Consider the following 19,301-nt stretch of genomic DNA (forward strand, 5'->3'; position numbering starts at 1 on the left):
TCGTTTATTCCGGAAATAGATCTTTACGTGACTATTTAGTCAGTGCTGACCCTCATTATAAATATGGCACTGTGCCATACAAATTGTCTACCAAGCAGGGATGCTACAGATGCCATAATTGTAGCGTCTGCAACTCTCTCATTATTGGTGACTCATTTTTTCATCCATATACAGGGAAGAAATATTCCATTCACAGTTATTTGAATTGTGTGTCCGAGTACTGTGTGTGTGTGTGTGTATATATATATATTAAAATGGCCCTGCTCACTGGTTTACGTGGGAAAAACAATCAATGCGTTTAAAAAACGATATCAAAAACATAAAAGTGATATCAAACTAGCGATTGAACACAAGAAACAAGGAAAGGACATTGACCCAAATAAACCAGTGGCAATACACTTTGCACAATTAAATCACCAGACACACGAGCTCAAAGCAATGGTTATTGAACATGTACCGAGACCGCATAGAGGCGGTAATAGAGACAATATATTATTGCGTAGGGAAGCCTACTGGATTCATACGTTGAATACAGTAAAACCAAGAGGACTCAATTCTTCCTTATCTTTGTCCTGTTACCTAGTTGAATAAATTACCAACGTCAACTCTCCTGATATTTATATGATTATTCTACCTTTATGATCATGTGTACCTAGTCATTTATCAACATTGATGTTTCATTTTTATATATTGGAGAATTTTTACAATTTTTTTGTATTTATAGGATACCCATTTATGCATTGATGTGGGTTATCGTTATATAATTTATGCTAATTTTCTAGTTATTCTTTTGATATATATTTCATGATCCCTGAGCCGATTTTCTGTCTTCTTTTATGTTCCATTTGATGTATGTGTCATATACGTATGTATTTGTATTATTCCCTTTGTATGTTCCCTGGTTTGGTTCCCTATATGTAAATATATTATCCTCACTAATATTACTTTTTCTTTGTGCACACCTTGGTCTTATATCAATTATTATTACATTGTTTTTCTTTTTCCCCACTCTGATCCTGGAACGTTTAATGCTGTGTTTGTGGAGTGGTGACATCAGCTCTCTTGTTCTTCCCACACCCAGGTTGCAACTCTGATATACAGCCCCGGCATTTGCGCCGTATGATGGCTGAGAATTGTATCTCTCCATCACCTTAGTAACCGATGACACGTATTGCACGCACCGACAAATCAGGACAAGGGGCAATGCCGTACACACTGGATGGGGATGTTAGATCGCAATGCCGCTGTCTTTGGACTGCCGAGCATATATGCTGTAGCGATGTCGGACACTCTACTACCACAGCGCTTCCCCGGATCATCAGATTGTGGATATAGTTTATCAATTATTTTAGTGAGTTTTGAATATGATGTTTTAAAATGAGATTTTGACTTTTAAATATGGCGTTTTCTCCCGCCATTCTGACATAACTGGGGGTGTGGCTATTAATGATTTAGTAACTTCTTGGGGTATATATGTGGTGTGTGAATACTATTACATTGTCACATACTGCCTTGAAGAAGGGACCCTGCGCGGCCCCGAAACGTCGGCTTTGTTGATTATTGTGACACAATTGTCCATTAAAAAGGACATATCTATTTAAGAATTTGAGTGCTGGTGACATGTTCCTTCACATTGATGATGTGTTCTTCATTTGGACTGATACCCTTTGTGAATTGAAAAGATTTGTGGCCTCTTTGGCCACCAATGATTTCAATCTCAAATTTACTGTCAACTACAGCCAAGAGGAGATTACCTTTTTGGATGTCTTCATCCTAAAGGATGGATACCTTAGGACCAAACTATATCGGAAGGAGAAAGCCGGCAACTCTATACTGCACGCCTCCAGTTCCCATCCACGTTTCCTAAAGGACAACCTCCCCTATAGCCAATACCTCAGATTAAAATGTAACTGCTCTAGGGACAGTGATTTTCAGAGGGAAGCCAGGGCCTTACAAACCCGACTCCTGGAGAGGGGCTACAACAATAAGACACTTATGAAAGCCTATAAATCGGCTACAAAAGAAAGAGAGACTGCATATACTCTATGGAAATAAAAAAACTGACCCGGGAAGGGAGGCACCATATAAACAAATGGTCAGAATGGTGACCAAGTTCTCAAGGCATCACGCCACAATCAGGAACTGTATTAAACGCCACTGGCACCTTTTAACAGAGGACAGTACCATACGCAAGTATATTAAAGAGACCCCTGAAATAGTCTTTAAAAAGGGCTAGATCCATACGAGATAGGGTCACCCGCAGCTTCTACATCCCACCTGACTGAGAAATCTCATGTGGGGAGGAGGGCTTTAGGAGATGCGGGCACTGTAGCTACTGTGGATGGTTTGAAGAAGGGAACACAGTCCCCTTACCTAATGGCCAGCAGTGGCGTGTAAATCACACAACTGATTGTCAAACTACAAATGTGATTTACTTAATGAATTGCACCTGTGGCGCATTCTACATAAGAAAAACAAACATACAGACCAGCCTGTAAGCGAATCTATGATCATCTATACTTGATACAGAGTGGTAAAATAACCTCCCCCATCAGTCGGCATGCGGGCCTATGTCATAATTTTGACCTTTCTGTTATGAGGTTTTATGTCCTTGATCATATACATGAGGATATAAGGGGTGGAGACGTGGAACAAAAATTATTTTTACGAACGGAGGCACGGTGGATATATAGATTAAAATCCACTATGCCTCCAGGTTTGAATGAGGTGCTCAGCTACAAGCCCTTCCTATAATGAAAAGACAGGTAGCCCAGACAAAAAAGGAGCAAATGTGCGACACGGATTAAGATTGACCAACAGCATATGCTATAAAAGAATAATGAGGACGTATATATGTCCCATGTTGGATTTTTCCTCAAAAACTAAGAAAAATAAATATGATCCATTTATTCATAGGAAATTATGTTTATGCTTACATATGTTTTGTTTAGTTAAAGTGACATTAAACCCTCAGATTTTTTTAACATAAAACAATACTGTAATGTGTGCCTTACTTTAATCCATGGTTGTTTCCCTTCTCTTTGCTGCTCTTCCTTTTAAATCTGTATCTGTTCTCATGCTGGGCAGAACTTCTGTTTTGCAGCAGACTGCTTTGTCTCAGGAATGGATATATGGTGTCTGTGTATAGGTTTGTAACCTGAGCCAGCACTACAGGAAGAGGCCATGAGCTGCAAAGGGAAGTTCTCCCCAAGCATGAGAAGACATGAGGATTTAAAAGGAAGAGCAGCAAAGAGAAGGGAATCAACCATGGATTACAGTAAGGCACACATTACAGTATTGTTTTATGTTAAAAAATCTGAGGGTTTAATGTCACTTTAAACAATGTATTCATGTCGCATGTTGGATGTTTTCTCAAAAACTGATTAAGAAAAATGAATATGATCGTTTTACCTATGGGAAATGGTGTTTATACTTATATATGTTTTGTTCAGTTAAACTAAGTATTTACTAATGAATTATAAAAGAGACTTTTCTGTATCTGAGGTATAAATGGCACAGACATGAAGGATTATTCCATAGGAAATTTAGCAATATGATATGATTTTTCCTTGTTTAGGGTGGCTGTGCCTAGCGGACTGATATTCCCATCACATAAAAATCCCTCCACTCTATGGGGGACCTATGGATTCATTCCATAGTAGGTAGCTATGTGAATTTGTTACAGGCATTCAGCAGCTAAGACCATATACTGCATTTTCGTTGTCATATAGGTACTTTTTAGATCCTCTATAGCTCGCATGAGGCTGCTGTCCCTGGTTGCCATGGCGGCAGCAGGACGCGAGCACAATGCGCAGGCACGCTAGCGCAGATTGTACGAGCGCCTGAGATGGACCTTTTCGGCCACCTCTGGCTGATATACATCATCGACGCCCCCAGTTGCCATAGTGGCGGCGGGACGCCGCTGCAATGCGCACGCGTGGGCTTACTGGTTGCCTTGACGGCGGCGGTACGCCGCTGCAGTACGCAAGCGCGTGTAGAAGGAATCCACACCGCTGACGGACGACCTAACACACACAGGTGTGGGACGTTCTGTCGGCGGTGGGGGCTTTATTAGGGGGGAGGGGACTGCTGTTTAGCAGGCATAGGAGCTGGAGATGCCTGTCTGCAGGTGGATAGCAGACATCAAGGTGGCTATGATCGATCGGACCTTTTGATCCCCATCACAACCCTTTACCTCATAGCCAACATATGACAGGTATGTGCACTTCTTATGTAGACATATGCCTGTATATTACATTGCACACTGACACATTAAAATGGGCAGTTAATGGCCCCCAAGCACAGGAGCTTCACCCGGAAACCCCTTTCAAATAGGCAACCATGATGATGGGGTGGGTGGCTTATTATTTGTATTGCAGTTTTAAGTTTGGTTTGGTTTAACATTGCACACGTGGGGGGGAGGGGGGGTGGATAGAATATACAATTTTTGTTCACTGCTTATTATAGTCCTCCATTCAGGTGATGGTACACAAGGGCAAATGTTTTCTAAGAAATATATTGACTAACTCACTAATTTGATGACACATCTCGAGGAGATAAGTTATTCTGCTTCGTGCAGATTACATTGAACACATAATGTATTTTGAGTCAATATGACTATACACAAATTACACTGAACACACAATAAGAGTCCTGGAGAGGTTGTTAAACACCTCCATCATCTCCACTGGGACAAATACCATTGCAATGTCCACCATATTAAGATAGATATTATGTTATGACACTTTAGTTACTTTAGAAGTTAGGATCACAGTGAGCCCTGCATATAGGGCAAATGTATGTACATACAGGTAGTGTACACGTGTATATATATTTACTTTTAATTAAGAGGATGGGTGGAAACACATGGAAGTTAAATGAAAGGGTCTTCCGGTTAAATTGTCGAAGTACCTATGCACCTTCGTTTTAGAACAGAACCATATACAGACGTACTTGCATGGCTATGAGATATGGGATGTGTTTAAACTTTCTATGCACTGAATACTAAAGGAATGCAATCATATATAAAAAAACAGGTCTATGGATGTTGGAGTATAAGAACACCACAAGATAGGCGTAGGCAGCCCCTTCTCCCCTGCGTGGACTGGTGGTCCCTCCTTCCTATAGCGGCCCCGAGGTCCTCCCTCCCCCCCTGGGACACAAAAAACTGGACAGACTATTCCCCTTGGAGGACTTTCTCCCCACCTAGGCTCCACACAGAGAGCTTGACCCTCACTAAGCCACTCCAATTGGGTGGTGAGTAAATTGGCATATGGTGGTGTAAACGGTGGCTGGATTCTCTCCGTTGGGTATAGAAAACCCAGGCACATGTCTCTATATGTGTCAAGGATACCGGCACAGGTGACCCCACACCTGCGCAGGTACCCACACAGGCAAGTGAGTTAGTCAAACTTAATATATATGTAAAAATATATCCCAATTAAAAAACGAATGTGCCTTTATACATATCAAAATAAATTGAAAAAATTAAACGTGTGTTGTGTACTTCTTTTTCCAAACACCATGAATGGCAATAAGGTGTTTCCGATGTGGAAAGTTTATAAATTCAAAAAAGTTCAGTGATAATTGTTGGGGATACGGGCTAATGACGTACGTGTCCCCTCGGGGTGTGTACTCACCACAATGTAGTGGCTATAGTAAGAGGAAACAAATTCTCCCGAAGCCGTGACGTCCTCACCGTACTATCAACGGTCCACAGCCAGCAGACGATTTGTCTCCAAAATCATATAAGAAAAGAGCCTCTCATTGCGTAGCAATTTAAAAAAAAGGACTTTATTTGAATCAATGTTTGGATATTTTTTGGATTTCGTTGTTCTGCTTTTACTTGATTCAAATAAAGTCCTTTTTTTGAAACTGCTACGCAATGAGAGGCTCTTTTCTTATATGATTTTGGAGACAAACCGTCTGCTGGCTGTGGACCGTTGAGAGTTACGGTGAGGACGTCATGGCTTCGGGAGAATTTGTTTCCTTCAGAGCGTTTCAGGCTGCTTACTATAGCCACTACATTGTGGTGAGTATACACCCCGAGGGGACACGTACGGCATTAGCCCGTATCCCCAACAATTATCACAGAACTTTTTTGAATTTATAAACTTTCCACATCGGGAACAACTTATTGCCATTCATGGTGTTTGAAAAAAGAAGTACACAACACACTTTTAAATTTTTCAATTTATTTTGATATCTATAAAGGCACATTTGTTGTTTAATTGGGATATATTTTCACATATATATTAAGTTTGATTAACTCATGGAAAAACACAATTCTCAGTGCATTATTTACTGTATATTGTTTGTTTTATATCAATCACATTTATTTTATTTTATTTGTCCACCATTTTTGTTGGTGCTGCATAAATTGAATATATACATGTCTCTATATACTCTGTGCACTTTATATACTCAAAAATAGACCTAATAATTTTGTGGACTTATGTTAATTGAATGTATTATCTTTTGTTAGGGTAGGTCACAATCCCGTGAAGAAGCCAAGTTGTGAAACGCGTATGGATTGGACATACATAATATACAGGTGAAACTCGAATAATTAGAATATCGTGCAAAAGTAATTGCAGTAAGTGCTGCAAAAGGGGCCCAAACCAAGTACTGAGTACATATGCATGCTTGTACTTTTCAGAGGTCCGATATTGTTCTATGTACAATCCTTGTTTTATTGATTGCATGTAATAATCTACTTTTTTGAGGTTGTGGATTTGGGGTTCTTGGGGTTTTCATGCACTGTAAGCCATAATCATCACAATTATGACAAATCACGGCTTGAATTATCTTGCTTTGCATGTAATGAGTCTATCCCATATATTAGTTTCACCTTTTTAAGTTGCATTAGTGAAATAAATGAACTTTGCACGATATTCTAATTATTCGAGTTTCACCTGTATTGATCTATAATTGTTATGTCTGAATATGTCTAATGGGTCTATGCCTCTGGTCTAACCTTGTTTTTAATGGTCGCAACTGTTGTTGCCGCTTTTTATTTAACTTTGTATGTATACTTGCAATATATGTGTAAATTAAAATAAAACTTTTCCACTAAACTTCAAGTCATGGTGTCATATCTCTCATAAACCCCGGTATTTCCTCCTGTTGTTTTGTAATTGATTATTTTGTAGGGGGAGAGATAACACCTGGGGAGCCATTGGCCTAGCTACCCACAACTGTCTTGTAAATGTTTAAGTGTTATATATTTTATTTTTTACTTTTTTTTACTTTATTGCTATCACACAAGGGTAACAAGCCCTTGTGTGATAGATTTTGGAGGTGACAGGTTCTCTTTATTGACCCTTTCACCTCCAACACAGGAGTTCTAGAACAGCACTGTGCTATTTCTCCTGTGACAGGAAGGCTGCATTCCTGTGTCACTACACACATGGAGCAGAGTAGAGAACCGTTCTCTGCCTTGCTCTGTGCTCTGGAGCCTAATTTGCCTTGATCATTAATCCCCCACAAGAGGGGGGGACCCCGAAGACTAAGGCAAAAAGGAAGCCCAGGTGCAGAGAGACAGGCAGCCAGGAGCAGTACACGGCCGGCCAGCCGCTGGAGATAGAGAGGGGAGGGGGGAGGAGAGGGGAGGGGGAGGAGAGAGGAGAAGCATGATTCAGGCAGGTTACAAGTGATTTTTGGACGGCTGTACAGCCTTTTAAAATCACTCGAACAAAACAGCTCCCATACTACATTTAACCGTGCTGCTTGCCCGCAGTCGGGCTAAATGTAGAAAAAAAACTACTCGCCCGAAACTGCCTGTCCTGGGCGTCAGGCGATAGGAATTCCACACCCCTGCCCTAGTAAACTCTGGAATTGCTGATTTACTTTATTGACCGCACATTTGCCTCCGATAATTCCATTCCTCTGTTGCCTCGTACAGCTCCATTGGCCATTGATGGCAGACCCCTAAAGCCTGCACATATTACCCATGAGACCATTTCGGTCGATCTGTCTGTAGGGGCCCAACACAGGGAGTCGGTATGTTTACAGGTTTTCCTATATGCATTATCCTATTATTCTGGGTTACCCTTGGCTCCAGGAACATGACCCCACCTTCAGTTGGGTGGCGGCTGAGATCCTCTCTTGGTCTCCACAATTTAACGTTACATGCATCCATAGGCCGATTAAGCTAATTTGTACATCCTCGGTCTCCACATTGCCTACCTGGAGTATCAGAATGTATTTCATAAAGTGGGTGCTGATACTCTTCAGCCTCATCGTTGCTACGTTTTGTGCTATCAAATTGTAGCCAGGTGCAGTCCCTTCTCATGGCAGGGTTTACCCTCTGTTGCCAAAAATAGGGCCATGGAGTAGTACGCAACGGATGCATTTTCCCAGAAGTTCATCCCAAGTTCACTCCTCCCGCAGGTGCTATCTTTTTCCTTGAAAAGTAGAAGGTGGCGAGCTGAGACCTTGTATTAATTATAGGGGGTCTCAATCGCATCACAATCAAGAATGCCTACCCTATTCCTTTAATCATAGAATATTTTGACTGCCTCAAGGGAGCAACGGTCTTTACCAAACTTGATCTCAGGGGTGCGTATAATCTTGTGAGGATCAAGGAGGGCCACGAGTTGAAGACACCAGGAGCGTTTAACTCCAGGAGCGGGCATTACTAGTAATGCCCTTCGGATTGTGCAACGCTCACACTGTCTTTCAGGAGTTCAATAATGACATTCTCCGTGATGTATTACAACAATGCGTGGTAGTCTATTTAGATTATATTTTAATAAACTCCTCCTCCCTTGAATCACACCGACACAACATTAGATGAGTTTTGCAACATTTACATGGCAATAGGTTTCTGTAAGCTTAACAAATGTGAATTTCACCTGTCCCAGGTTACCATGTTGGACTACGTTATCTCCTTGGAGGGGTTCTCCATGGATCCACAGAAGGTGTAGGCCATTTTACAATGGCCTCGTCCTACTGGTCTCCACTTCTTTTCATGTTTCCTTGGTTTTGTCAACTATTGAAAATGTATCAGAAATGTTTCCTCTCTAGCAATACCTCTCAGGCCTGACCTAAGTAAGGCAGTGATCCACACAACTGGTCTCCTGCTGCCATTGAGGCCTTCGAAGCTCTTAAGTCCACATTTCCTCATCCCAATCCTGCCTTACCTTGTATCCTTGAGGTGGATGCGTCTGAGACAGGTGTAGGCGCCCTCCTGTGTTAACGTCCTATGCCAGAAGGCCACTTACACCCTTGTGGGTTCTATTCCAAAAAGTTATCTCCAGCGAAGTGCAATTACCAAATCGGAGAACTGTTGCCCATAATTCTGCCTTTGAGTGGAGACATCTGCTTGAGGGTACTACATTACCTGTTCTTATTCCAACAGATCATAAGAATTTAACTTATCTCTGGAAGGCCAAGAGGCGCTCACCACTCCAAACCAGATGGGCTCTGTTTCTTACTCAGTTCAGTTATGTGGTCTCGTATTTGCCCAGCTCAAAAAATTTGAAGCCTGGTGCCCTGTCTCACCAGTATTCTAAGTTGTCCAGGAAGACTCCGTGCTATGTTTTGGATCATCATTACAATTGGGCTGATCTTCTACCCTGGGCAGAGTTTGCTAGAAAGAGTGCTATATACTCTTCCTCCCAAATGTCCCCGTTCATGGCTAACTGGGGGTTTCAGCCATCTTTTACACCTCAGGCCATTCGGGAATTGGAGGCTCATCTTTCGGTGCTCCATTCCTCTTGGATGTAGATTCAGAATTCCTTTCCTGCCTCTATGCAGTACCAAAAGCTCCAGACAGATTGTAGGCGTCTACCCACTCCTTCCTACCAGGTGGGAGAGATGGTGTGGTTGCCATCCCGTAATTTCAGCCTCAGAGTGCCTACTCAGAAATTGGCACCCCGTTTTATTGGACCTTTCCCTATTCTCTAGAAGGATAACCCGGTTGATTATGCACTCAACCTCCCTTCTAGCACGGGTATCTCCAATGTCTTCCTACTGAAGCCCCTAGTGTGTAATAGTTACACCACACTCCTCCTCGTCCTATTCCTGTTGGCAACCATGAGGCGTATGAAATACGTAGCATCCTCGTCTCTCGTTGGGTCAGGGGTCAAGTCCAGTACCTGGTCCACTGGAAAGGCTACAGTCCGTCCGGAGGAGCGTTCTTGGGTTTCTTACTCTGATGTTCACACCTCTGCCCTCGCCCGTGCCTTCTATGTTCTCTTTCCATTTAAGCCTTTTGTTCTCCCGTGTGGGAGGGGTCGTTGAGGGCAGGACACTGTCAGGGTTTCTTACCCTTCCTCCTCCAGTCAGCTGCAGCATTCCTCCATTTTATTTTTTTCTGCCCTTTTTTTTGTTTATTGTTTTTCTCAATAAACTCCTTTTTTTTTTATTTTTAACCTGCACCCTCTGATTTCTTGGATCCCTAGCAAAGACAGAAAAGTCTTTGTCCTTTACTGTAGGATTAAGATAATAGGAATTTCGACTTGCTTGTAAATTCATTATCTTGTTGTACAGTACAGGGCACCGGTCCCTCCTCTGTTTTCTGCCATTCACTCTATTAATTGCCAAAGAACTGAGGTTTGCTGGGAGTGATAAGGGTTATATGGGCTGTCCTAATTACTTTGCTTACCAGTGTACATTCACCTAACAGTAGCTGCATAAACCCAATGGTTAGGACTAAAGGTTCTGCTTCCTGTTTGTACTCCAAGATAAGGAATCTAGAGGCAAGTAAAAATCGTTACTTTTGCAGTTACATCTGAAAGCCTGCCCACTATGTTTGGGTTACCATTCATGCAGCATACCTAAAAATATATTTTTTTGAAAAATACTTTTTACCTTTTTTAGTTGTTTGGAGCAGCTTCTACTACTTTGGAAATATGACTATGTACAGATAAGGCAGATATAGGAATTGAAGCAGCACACCAATGAAAATAGTTCAGATGCACCTTTATTGCGTGAGAGTCAGGGGACATTCAAGTAGAGTAGCCAACGTGTTTCAAGGGTCCAAAACACCCCCATCCCCCTCATCAGGGCTTAATTAAAGAAATCATGTTTGTGGACTACAATCCCTGCAGCTTGAACGTTGTATTGAGTTGTGATGGAAGTACTTCAGGCTTTAAAAAGGAGCTTTAGGCAAAATGAATTATATATGTTAAGCTTTAAGTGTGGATATGTGTTTTGTGCACAGATCACCCTTGACATCCAGTAAAATTAAGTGGACACAGCTTTGAAGATGCAAGGTGTCAATATACATATCATATGTTACAGGTGCAACCTCCCCCCCCCAAAAAAGAACCTTTTTTAAAAAGGATCTGAACTCTGGAAGCTGTACCCACAAAGGCATGCAAGGGTAAAAGACTTGCAATCAGCATTGCCTACAGCCTTTGAGCAGATGATCTTTGGCCCATTACTGACTTGCTATGCCTTGTTCTGTACTCTGTTATTGTGTGTAGGCAGCCATCTTAGTAGAGGCAGGATTTTGCTTTCTCAGCTAAGAGCCCTTAGCAAGAAGAACAGAGAGCAGCACAGTAATGACATCACTGGAGATATACAGCTATGAGGTTGTAAGCACAGGGTGCCTAGGCACGCTTACATACCAGAAAGTTCACTGTTATTTCAGACAAGAGGTACATCTTTCCAGGTACTGATTTGGGTTAATAAACATTTCTAAATTCCCCATGTAATATAGTAAATCTTCACTTTTATTACAGTTCCTCATTAATGTTTTGGTATTTCTGTTTACAGAAAAGTGTGAAATGTTTCTGGAGCTTTTTGGAAATAGTCTTATTCGTAGTAAGACTGCTACCTACCTGCAAGAGAAATGCAGAATGTTTATTAATTGTGTCACCAATCCAGAGTACCAGCAGAGTGTCCTGCCACAGCTGAACATATCCTCCATTAAGGTGTGCCCATCTATTCTCTGAAATTAGTTGAATTGTATATAAATGAATGCCTTTATTGTTAAGGTATATGTAAATCCAGATGCTAAAAACTTATATAAGTTTTAACATGTTAATGTATATTCAAAAGTAAATTTCAATATTTTTTTTACATTTTAAGCATTGATTAAAATAATACTTGGGGGTTCTGTGCTTCTTGAGTGCCAGTGAACTACCTGTTCTAGGTCGACACCGTTCTATCACTGTCTCTCAGTTGTGCTCCTGCATTGTTACCTTATTACACAGGCTTCCACTGTGACTGCATGTGGCCGTTTAAACACACATTAGGCATGGCCGTATTAGGAGTTTCATACAGGCTGCAGGAAATCAGTAGCACTGAGCAATCAAGGATGCAAAAAGGATGAAAACAAGTGTATTTTTTTATTATCAAAATGTACATTGTGTCCAATTTTTTTGTGGATTAACATAATGTTAAAGTTTTTATACCTGTATTAGGAAAGCATGTAGAACATATTGAAACAGTTTGAATACAAAAAAGTATTTTTGCAAACACAACCACATTTATATTTCCACTCAAATGCAAACCTGTCTTGCATCTGTTTTAAAAATAAAATGTGTCCGTAATGCAAGATTGCATAATCTAAATGGAACCAACAATTATCTTAGACTAGTCATTTAGCTAGCTGGCAACCCTTTTAAGAGGAATATTTTGTTTCAAGAAAAAAAAAATAGAAAACATATGAAACCCTTTTAACAGTCACAACTAATGAAATGTAAAGCGTAGGTATGGATGAGGCACTGGACATTAATTTTTTACAAGGTAGACTGGATCATTACTTAACCCTTTTGGCTTGGGCTCCGCAGGTCTCCACAAAAAAGGGGCCCCCTTAACAAAGAGGAGCTACTCGAATTGAGAAATCAACATGTAGGCAGGTAAATGAGAGTGCCATAAAACAGGTCTTAAGTCTTTAATAATTTATCTGATGATAAAGCCAGCAAACCAAAACATAGCCAATGTGTTTTGGCCAAAACATCCCCCTTCATTAGAGCTTCAAAGAGTGTTGAAAATGACACATATAAGGATGACAATGAATCAAAAAGATTGCTCCAATTCTGAGATTTACACTGCTTTGCCACCCCACACAGCCCTGTCTGACAGGGGAGTAGACCTTTTTTTCTCTGCTGCAGTTCTGTAACACAAATAGGCAGGGCTTGAAAAATCCACTTGTCCGCTCGTCTGTGACTAGAGGACGGCGGAGCCCGAAGAACAGCTTCCCGGCCGGCCGTTGTAATTACATGGCCGGCAGGGAGCTTTACATTCAAGCCATCGGGCGTCTCGAGATGCCCGATCGCTTGTATTGCCAGCAGCTGTAACTGCCGTTGCCGATACCGAGATCCGCTGTGCCCGATGCGGCCGGGCACGGCTCTGTGACAGGAAATCAAAGGGAGATCAGTACACCATCTCCCTTTTGATCTACTCTCCAATCCCGGAATGGAGGAAGTGATGTGTATTACATCACTTCCTGCATTCAGTGTCACTTTCCATTTACAGAAGCTGATCCGCCCATAAGGCCGACATGAGAGAGATCCGTGAGGGCCTACAGTCCTTCCACTCCCGCCTGGATGTTATGGAATTCACTCTCCCCCCATTACATCTGCTGTGGAGGAGCTCTGTTCAGTGGTCATTGCTCAACACTCCCACATTGCTGACCTGTATACCCACCTAGATGACCTGGAGGACCGTAGCCGCCGCAATAACATCAGGATACGCGGCCTCCCTGAAGCTACGGGTGACTCCGACCTCCTAGCATCCGTGATAGGGATCTTCAATACTATCCTAAATAAACCAGTGACTGACCATATCGAAATTGATAGAGTCCATCGCACCCCAGGATTCCGGAGGCCCAACAACACACAACCACGGGATGTACTCTGCAGAGTACATTTCTTTGGCCTGAAATCTGAAATCCTGACTAAAGCCCAATCTACCGGGTCCCTGGATTTCGATGGCGCCCACATATCTCTGTTCCCGGACCTCTCCAGGCGCACCCTAGCCAAGCATAGGGCCCTACGCCCCTTGACCAAAGTACTACAAGAAGCCAATATATCCTACCGCTGGGGATATCCTTTTAGTCTCACGGCTAAACATAACGGACGCTTCCATACCCTCCGCTCACTCTCAGACGTGGAGAGCTTTAGTCCAGCCATTGGAATCACGGCGCCCACCCTGGGTCAATGGCCGGACCCGGGTCTCCACCTTCAACCATTCTCGCCACCCACCCTGGATTGGGAAACGGTCGCCCCGAGGTCCCGCGGAGACCGTAGACCCACATCTTCCTCTTCCCCTCCTTGATTTACCTACAGGTGACTGCACCACATCCTTGGATCTTACCTGCGACCAGATATACCACACCCTGGATTGTAGTCTGCCTTCGTATTCTACCTCCCATCAGTTGCCTTACCAGATGATGCCTGGTGTGCCTGCCATAGGCCTCTCCCTTGACCTGGATCATCCTGCTACACACCCCGGCCTCCACCGAGACTGCACACCGGGTATCCCTTGCCGGACTCTCTGATGCGCTGTTGCCCCTTCCCAGGAACACAGGCGATATAGCATCCGTGATAGGGATCTTCAATTCTATCCTAAATAAACCAGTGACTGACCATATCGAAATTGATAGAGTCCATCGCACCCCAGGATTCCAGGGGCCCAACAACACACAACCACGGGATGTACTCTGCATAGTACATTTTTTTGGCCTGAAATCCTGACCAAAGCCCAATCTACCGGGTCCCTGGATTTCGATGGCGCCCACATATCTCTGTTCCCGGACCTCTCCAGGCGCACCCTAGCCAAGCGTAGGGCCCTGCGCCCCTTGACCAAAGTACTACAAGAAGCCAATATATCCTCCTGCTGGGGATATCCCTTTAGCCTCACGGCTAAACATAACGCACGCTTCCATACCCTCCGCTCACTCTCAGACGTAGAGAGCTTTAGTGCTGCCATGGGAATCACGGCGCCCACCCTGGGTCAATGGCCGGACCCGGGTCTCCACCTCCAGCCATTCTCGCCACCCACCCTGGATTGGGAAACGGTCGCCCCGAGGCCCCGCGGAGACCGTAGACCCACATCTTCCTCTTCCCCTCCTTGATTTACCTACAGGTGACTACACCACATCCTTGGATCTTACCGGCAATCCTCATCCCCAGACATTGGAACACTAATGTTGTGCCATCAACTAAAGAATGGGTCACGGAACTTAATATGATCGTGCATATGGAAGAACTGACTGCACAACTATATGACCGATACCCCCAATTCGCTGCCATCTGGACGCCGTGGATCCTACAAGCAGACACATGCCTAGCCTAATACTATCCATGATATCCCCACCAGTCCTGCCAACTTTGCCCAGACCTCTTGGTCCTCAGTGGGACTTGCTGCCTCACAGACGTGCTCCCGCCTACCTAATACCCCCCTCTATACTCACCCCCCTGCCTTCCCCTCCTCCCTTCTTTTCTTCCCCTTTCTCCACCCATCTCTTCTGCTTTATGCATCTTGATTTACTCTTCCCCAATTTTAACGACCTCAGGTGCCCATAAAACTACTGGAATTCCTTAATCTCATGCACATGCGGAAACGCTTTGAATGACCTTACCACATCAGCTAAAGGCTTATTGATAATAGTATATAGGAGCCTTTGATGTTGTTACCTTTTACTCTACTCGCCCATCTCAGTATGCTGGTACACATAACATGCGATTAAGCCCCGATTGGCTGTTTGAGAATGTATCCGTCCGCACGTGCCTTTTGACTCCACCTACGGCAATGCCCCTCTATGAAGCCCTGAGACGTCTTTATTTTGCACTATATTCTACAGTATGGAGTTTTCTTTCTTTTACAAGATTTTTATACCTTGGTTGTGTATTTTTGTATTTTTTTGTTTTGTACATGTCTTATGTCTGTACCTTGTGAAAACGAAAAATTTAAGACAAGAGTTTTGTCTAATAAACTTTAATCTTTAAAAAAAAAACACCTTATTATTACTGAGTAAACAGTTAAGATCAAATTCTACATTTAAGCCCCCAGGTCTGAGGGTATTCAGGGTAAAGATCCATCTAGATTTGTTTCTAGAGATTGATCTTCTCATATTAGTACCCCTCCAATGTCTTTGACCCTATCGATGCCAATTATTTTAAGTTTAGAGGGATCCTTTTTATGAAAATGTTTGGACACATTATGGGTAATGTCACCCCTTTTAATATTATTGCTATGTTCTGCCATTCTCACTTTCATGGGTCTCCTCATCCTACCTACATACTGGAGGCCACAGGGGCACTCCAGTAGGTAGGTCACATATCTTGTTTTGCATGTAATGAGTTCTTTAATTTCATATATTTTCTTATTACTGCTACACCTAAAACTTTCCATTTACTTCCTATTGCCTGTAACCCTGGAACTTAGGAATCTCTTACAGGGAAAAAAATCCACACCCCAAAAAAATGTAAAGCCTTTCTTTAGGGGGGTTTATAATGTTCCTAGCTAATGTATTTCTAAGGGGAAGGGCTCTTTTGTAAATAAGTTAGTCTACTTTTAAGAAGGAGACCCAGGGTGCTATCATTAATCAAAATGCTCCAATGGTTCCTAATAGTCCTTTCAAGCTGTCGATATTGGGCCGAATAATTTGTTATAAATGCCAGAGGAGGATCTCTAGTTTCCTTATTTTCATAATGTAAAAGGGCCTTTCTATCCATCCCCAATACATCAATTTCTACCTTAGAAATCTCCTTCCTACTGTACCCTTTTTCTATAAACCTCTGTTGGATGGTTTGTGATTGTGTTTTAAAGCTATCTTCCATGGTTCCTTGCCATGAAAAGATTAGCCAGACTTGGAGCAAATTTGACTTCCATGGCTAGTCCCTTGGTTTGTAGGAAGTAATCCTCCTTATACAAGAAATAATTCTTCTTCATTGCAAAGTCCATAATCTGTGTAATAAACTCCATCTGTTCCACATTCAAGTCACTGAATCTGGTTAGGGCCCAATCAATGGCTTGTAAGCCCAAATCGTGTCAGATTTTTGTATAAAGAGAATTACCATCAATAGTAACAAAACATAAATCCTGAGAAATTGAAATTTGTTCCAGTAAATTAAGAACATGCTTACTATACCTGATGTAGGCTGTAGTCCGAGTTACTAATGGCTGAAGGAAATGATCCGTGTATTCCCCAATCCTAGCTAGTAGTGAGTCAATCCCACTTACTATAGGTCTCCCTGAGGGTGCCTGTATATTTTTGTGAACTTTAGGTAAAAAATATATCACAGAGGTTTTAGGATTAGAAGCAAACAAAAATTCAACTTCTTTGTTGTTCAGTATCCCTTTTCCATACCTATTTCTTACCAAATTCTTAAGTTCCCTTTTTAAACTTCCCCTTTGGTTAGTATAAGTACTCGGACTACAGCGTACATCAGGGATAGTAAACATGTTCTTAATTTGCTGGAACAAATTAAGTTGCTATTGTTACTAGTTACAAATTGTTACCAGGCCTCATTTTCCACTCGCCCCCTCGCAATTGGCGAGTGAAAATTGCGGGGGGGCGAGTGGAATGTCAGCAATGGTGCCTCGCCGGCGGGACTAGGGATGGAACACTACCGCCGCGGCAATCGCTCGCTCGCTTCTGTTTTCTCTTCTTTTTCTCGCCTGCTGTAGCTACAGAGCAGCCGAGCCCGAGAAGGAGAAGAGAGAACAGAAGCGAGCAAGTGATTGCTGCGGCGGTAGTGTTTCATCCAGAGCCGGAGCTAGCTCTCTGCGCTCACTCTCTTTCGTCCCGGCTGCTTCAGCTCCACTATACTATTGATGTTAATTCTCTTTATACAAAGATCTGGCAGGATTTGGGCTTACAAGCCATTGATTGGGCCCTAACCAGATTCAGTGACTTGAATGTGGAACAGATAGTTTTGTATTATACAGATTACGGACTTTGCAATGACGCAGATGGGTGGTCATCTGCCGTATAAAGCGCAGGAAGGCAAAAGTAGGCTTACAGGGTCTGCAGCTGGAGGTTAGCAACATTCCAATCGCAGACGAGGATAAAGAAAAAATAATAAAGTCCTAGGAGTGAGAATCCCATGTAGTTGTAGAATAGGTAGAAGGGTTCTGATTCCGCTATAGATGGTAACAGTCCAGTTATATTGAAGTAGGACCAAAAAGTGACTGGGGGAGGTTGCAGAACTCCTGACCTGTAACATGGCGGGGAGTGAAGAAAAATGATAACATAGGGTCCGACGAGTATTCCGGACCTCTCCGGGGGCCGGGATAATTCCCGCAACATAGCGGGTATTAGAGGTAAATATCAATAATGTAGGGAAGGAAGATGAAGTACAGTCCCATCCTCTACCCTCCCACCCAGGCCCCAGCATGGTAAATCTTGTGACCAGTCTGGAGAGGGCATCAATTGTCCATAAACATTTCTATAAAGAAGCCAAAGAGTTTACATTTCATCACTCAGTAGGTAACCTCCCCAAGTCAGGGTTCTCTGAAAATAGTGATGGTATGAGGAGTAGGATCTCACACAAAGGAGATGTCGGGAATAAGTGTCACTGGGTTAGGTAGACAGATCCAGATGCAATGGTAGATAGGAACCCTCCGTTTGGAAGTAAATCTTACCAACAAGTGACTGGGGGAAGTTGTAGATGTCCAGACCTATAAACAAGGATATAATAAAGGCAGGGGACAACGCAGGATTAGAAGAGTGCTCTGGACCTGCCCCGGGTCTGGGTCATTCCCCCCAGGGTGTTGGGGACCTAGAGGTAATTATCAATAATATAAAGAAGGGAGACTAAGCATAATCCCTCCAGGGGCCCCAGTATGATGAAATGTTATGGTCAGCCAGGAGAGGCCGTGCCCAACACCCACTGAATTCCACCATCCATATACAATACTACCAAGAGTTTAATGGGCTTGTTGTGCCACACAACAAGCAACCTCCCCCAATCAGGAATCCCAGTACATGGTGATCATATGAGGAGTAGGATTGACATAAAATAGATCTCAGGGATAAATGCTATAAAACCCAGCAAGGGGGTGAAGGCACAGGCAGACATCGCTATACACACCTCGTCTGCCACCACAACCAGTACTCTCTTCATTTGATCCAGTTACCCCCGACGAAGTCGCTACTCTTTTGTCTAACACACGCCTAACCACATGCCCCCTGGACCTCATCCCCTCACAAATACGGTCAACCTCTAGCTCTATACTACATTCTCTTACTCACATCTTCAATCTCTCCCTTTCTAATGGTGTCATCCCAACCCCTCTAAAACAAGCATTGGTGCATATAAAAAAAAAAAAATCCTCTTTGGGGCCCACCAGTCTGAACAACTTGAGACACATCTCCTTGCTTTCATTCTCCTGCAAAC

General features: G+C 42.9%; 1 protein-coding gene across 1 annotated transcript in view; it reads left to right on the top strand.

Moving 5' to 3' along the window:
* Positions 1-19,301, top strand: part of DNAAF3 (dynein axonemal assembly factor 3) — a 214,329-nt gene that overhangs the window by 108,705 nt on the left and 86,323 nt on the right. Inside the window, exon 4 of the mRNA XM_018568266.1 lies at positions 11,725-11,882. Within this exon, the coding sequence (XP_018423768.1) occupies positions 11,725-11,882 (158 nt within the window). The remainder of the gene's footprint in view (positions 1-11,724; positions 11,883-19,301) is intronic.

The sequence above is a fragment of the Nanorana parkeri genome, unplaced genomic scaffold (genome assembly GCF_000935625.1).
Source record: "Nanorana parkeri isolate BGI_ZX_2015 unplaced genomic scaffold, ASM93562v1 scaffold1164, whole genome shotgun sequence".
Lineage (NCBI taxonomy): Eukaryota > Metazoa > Chordata > Amphibia > Anura > Dicroglossidae > Nanorana > Nanorana parkeri.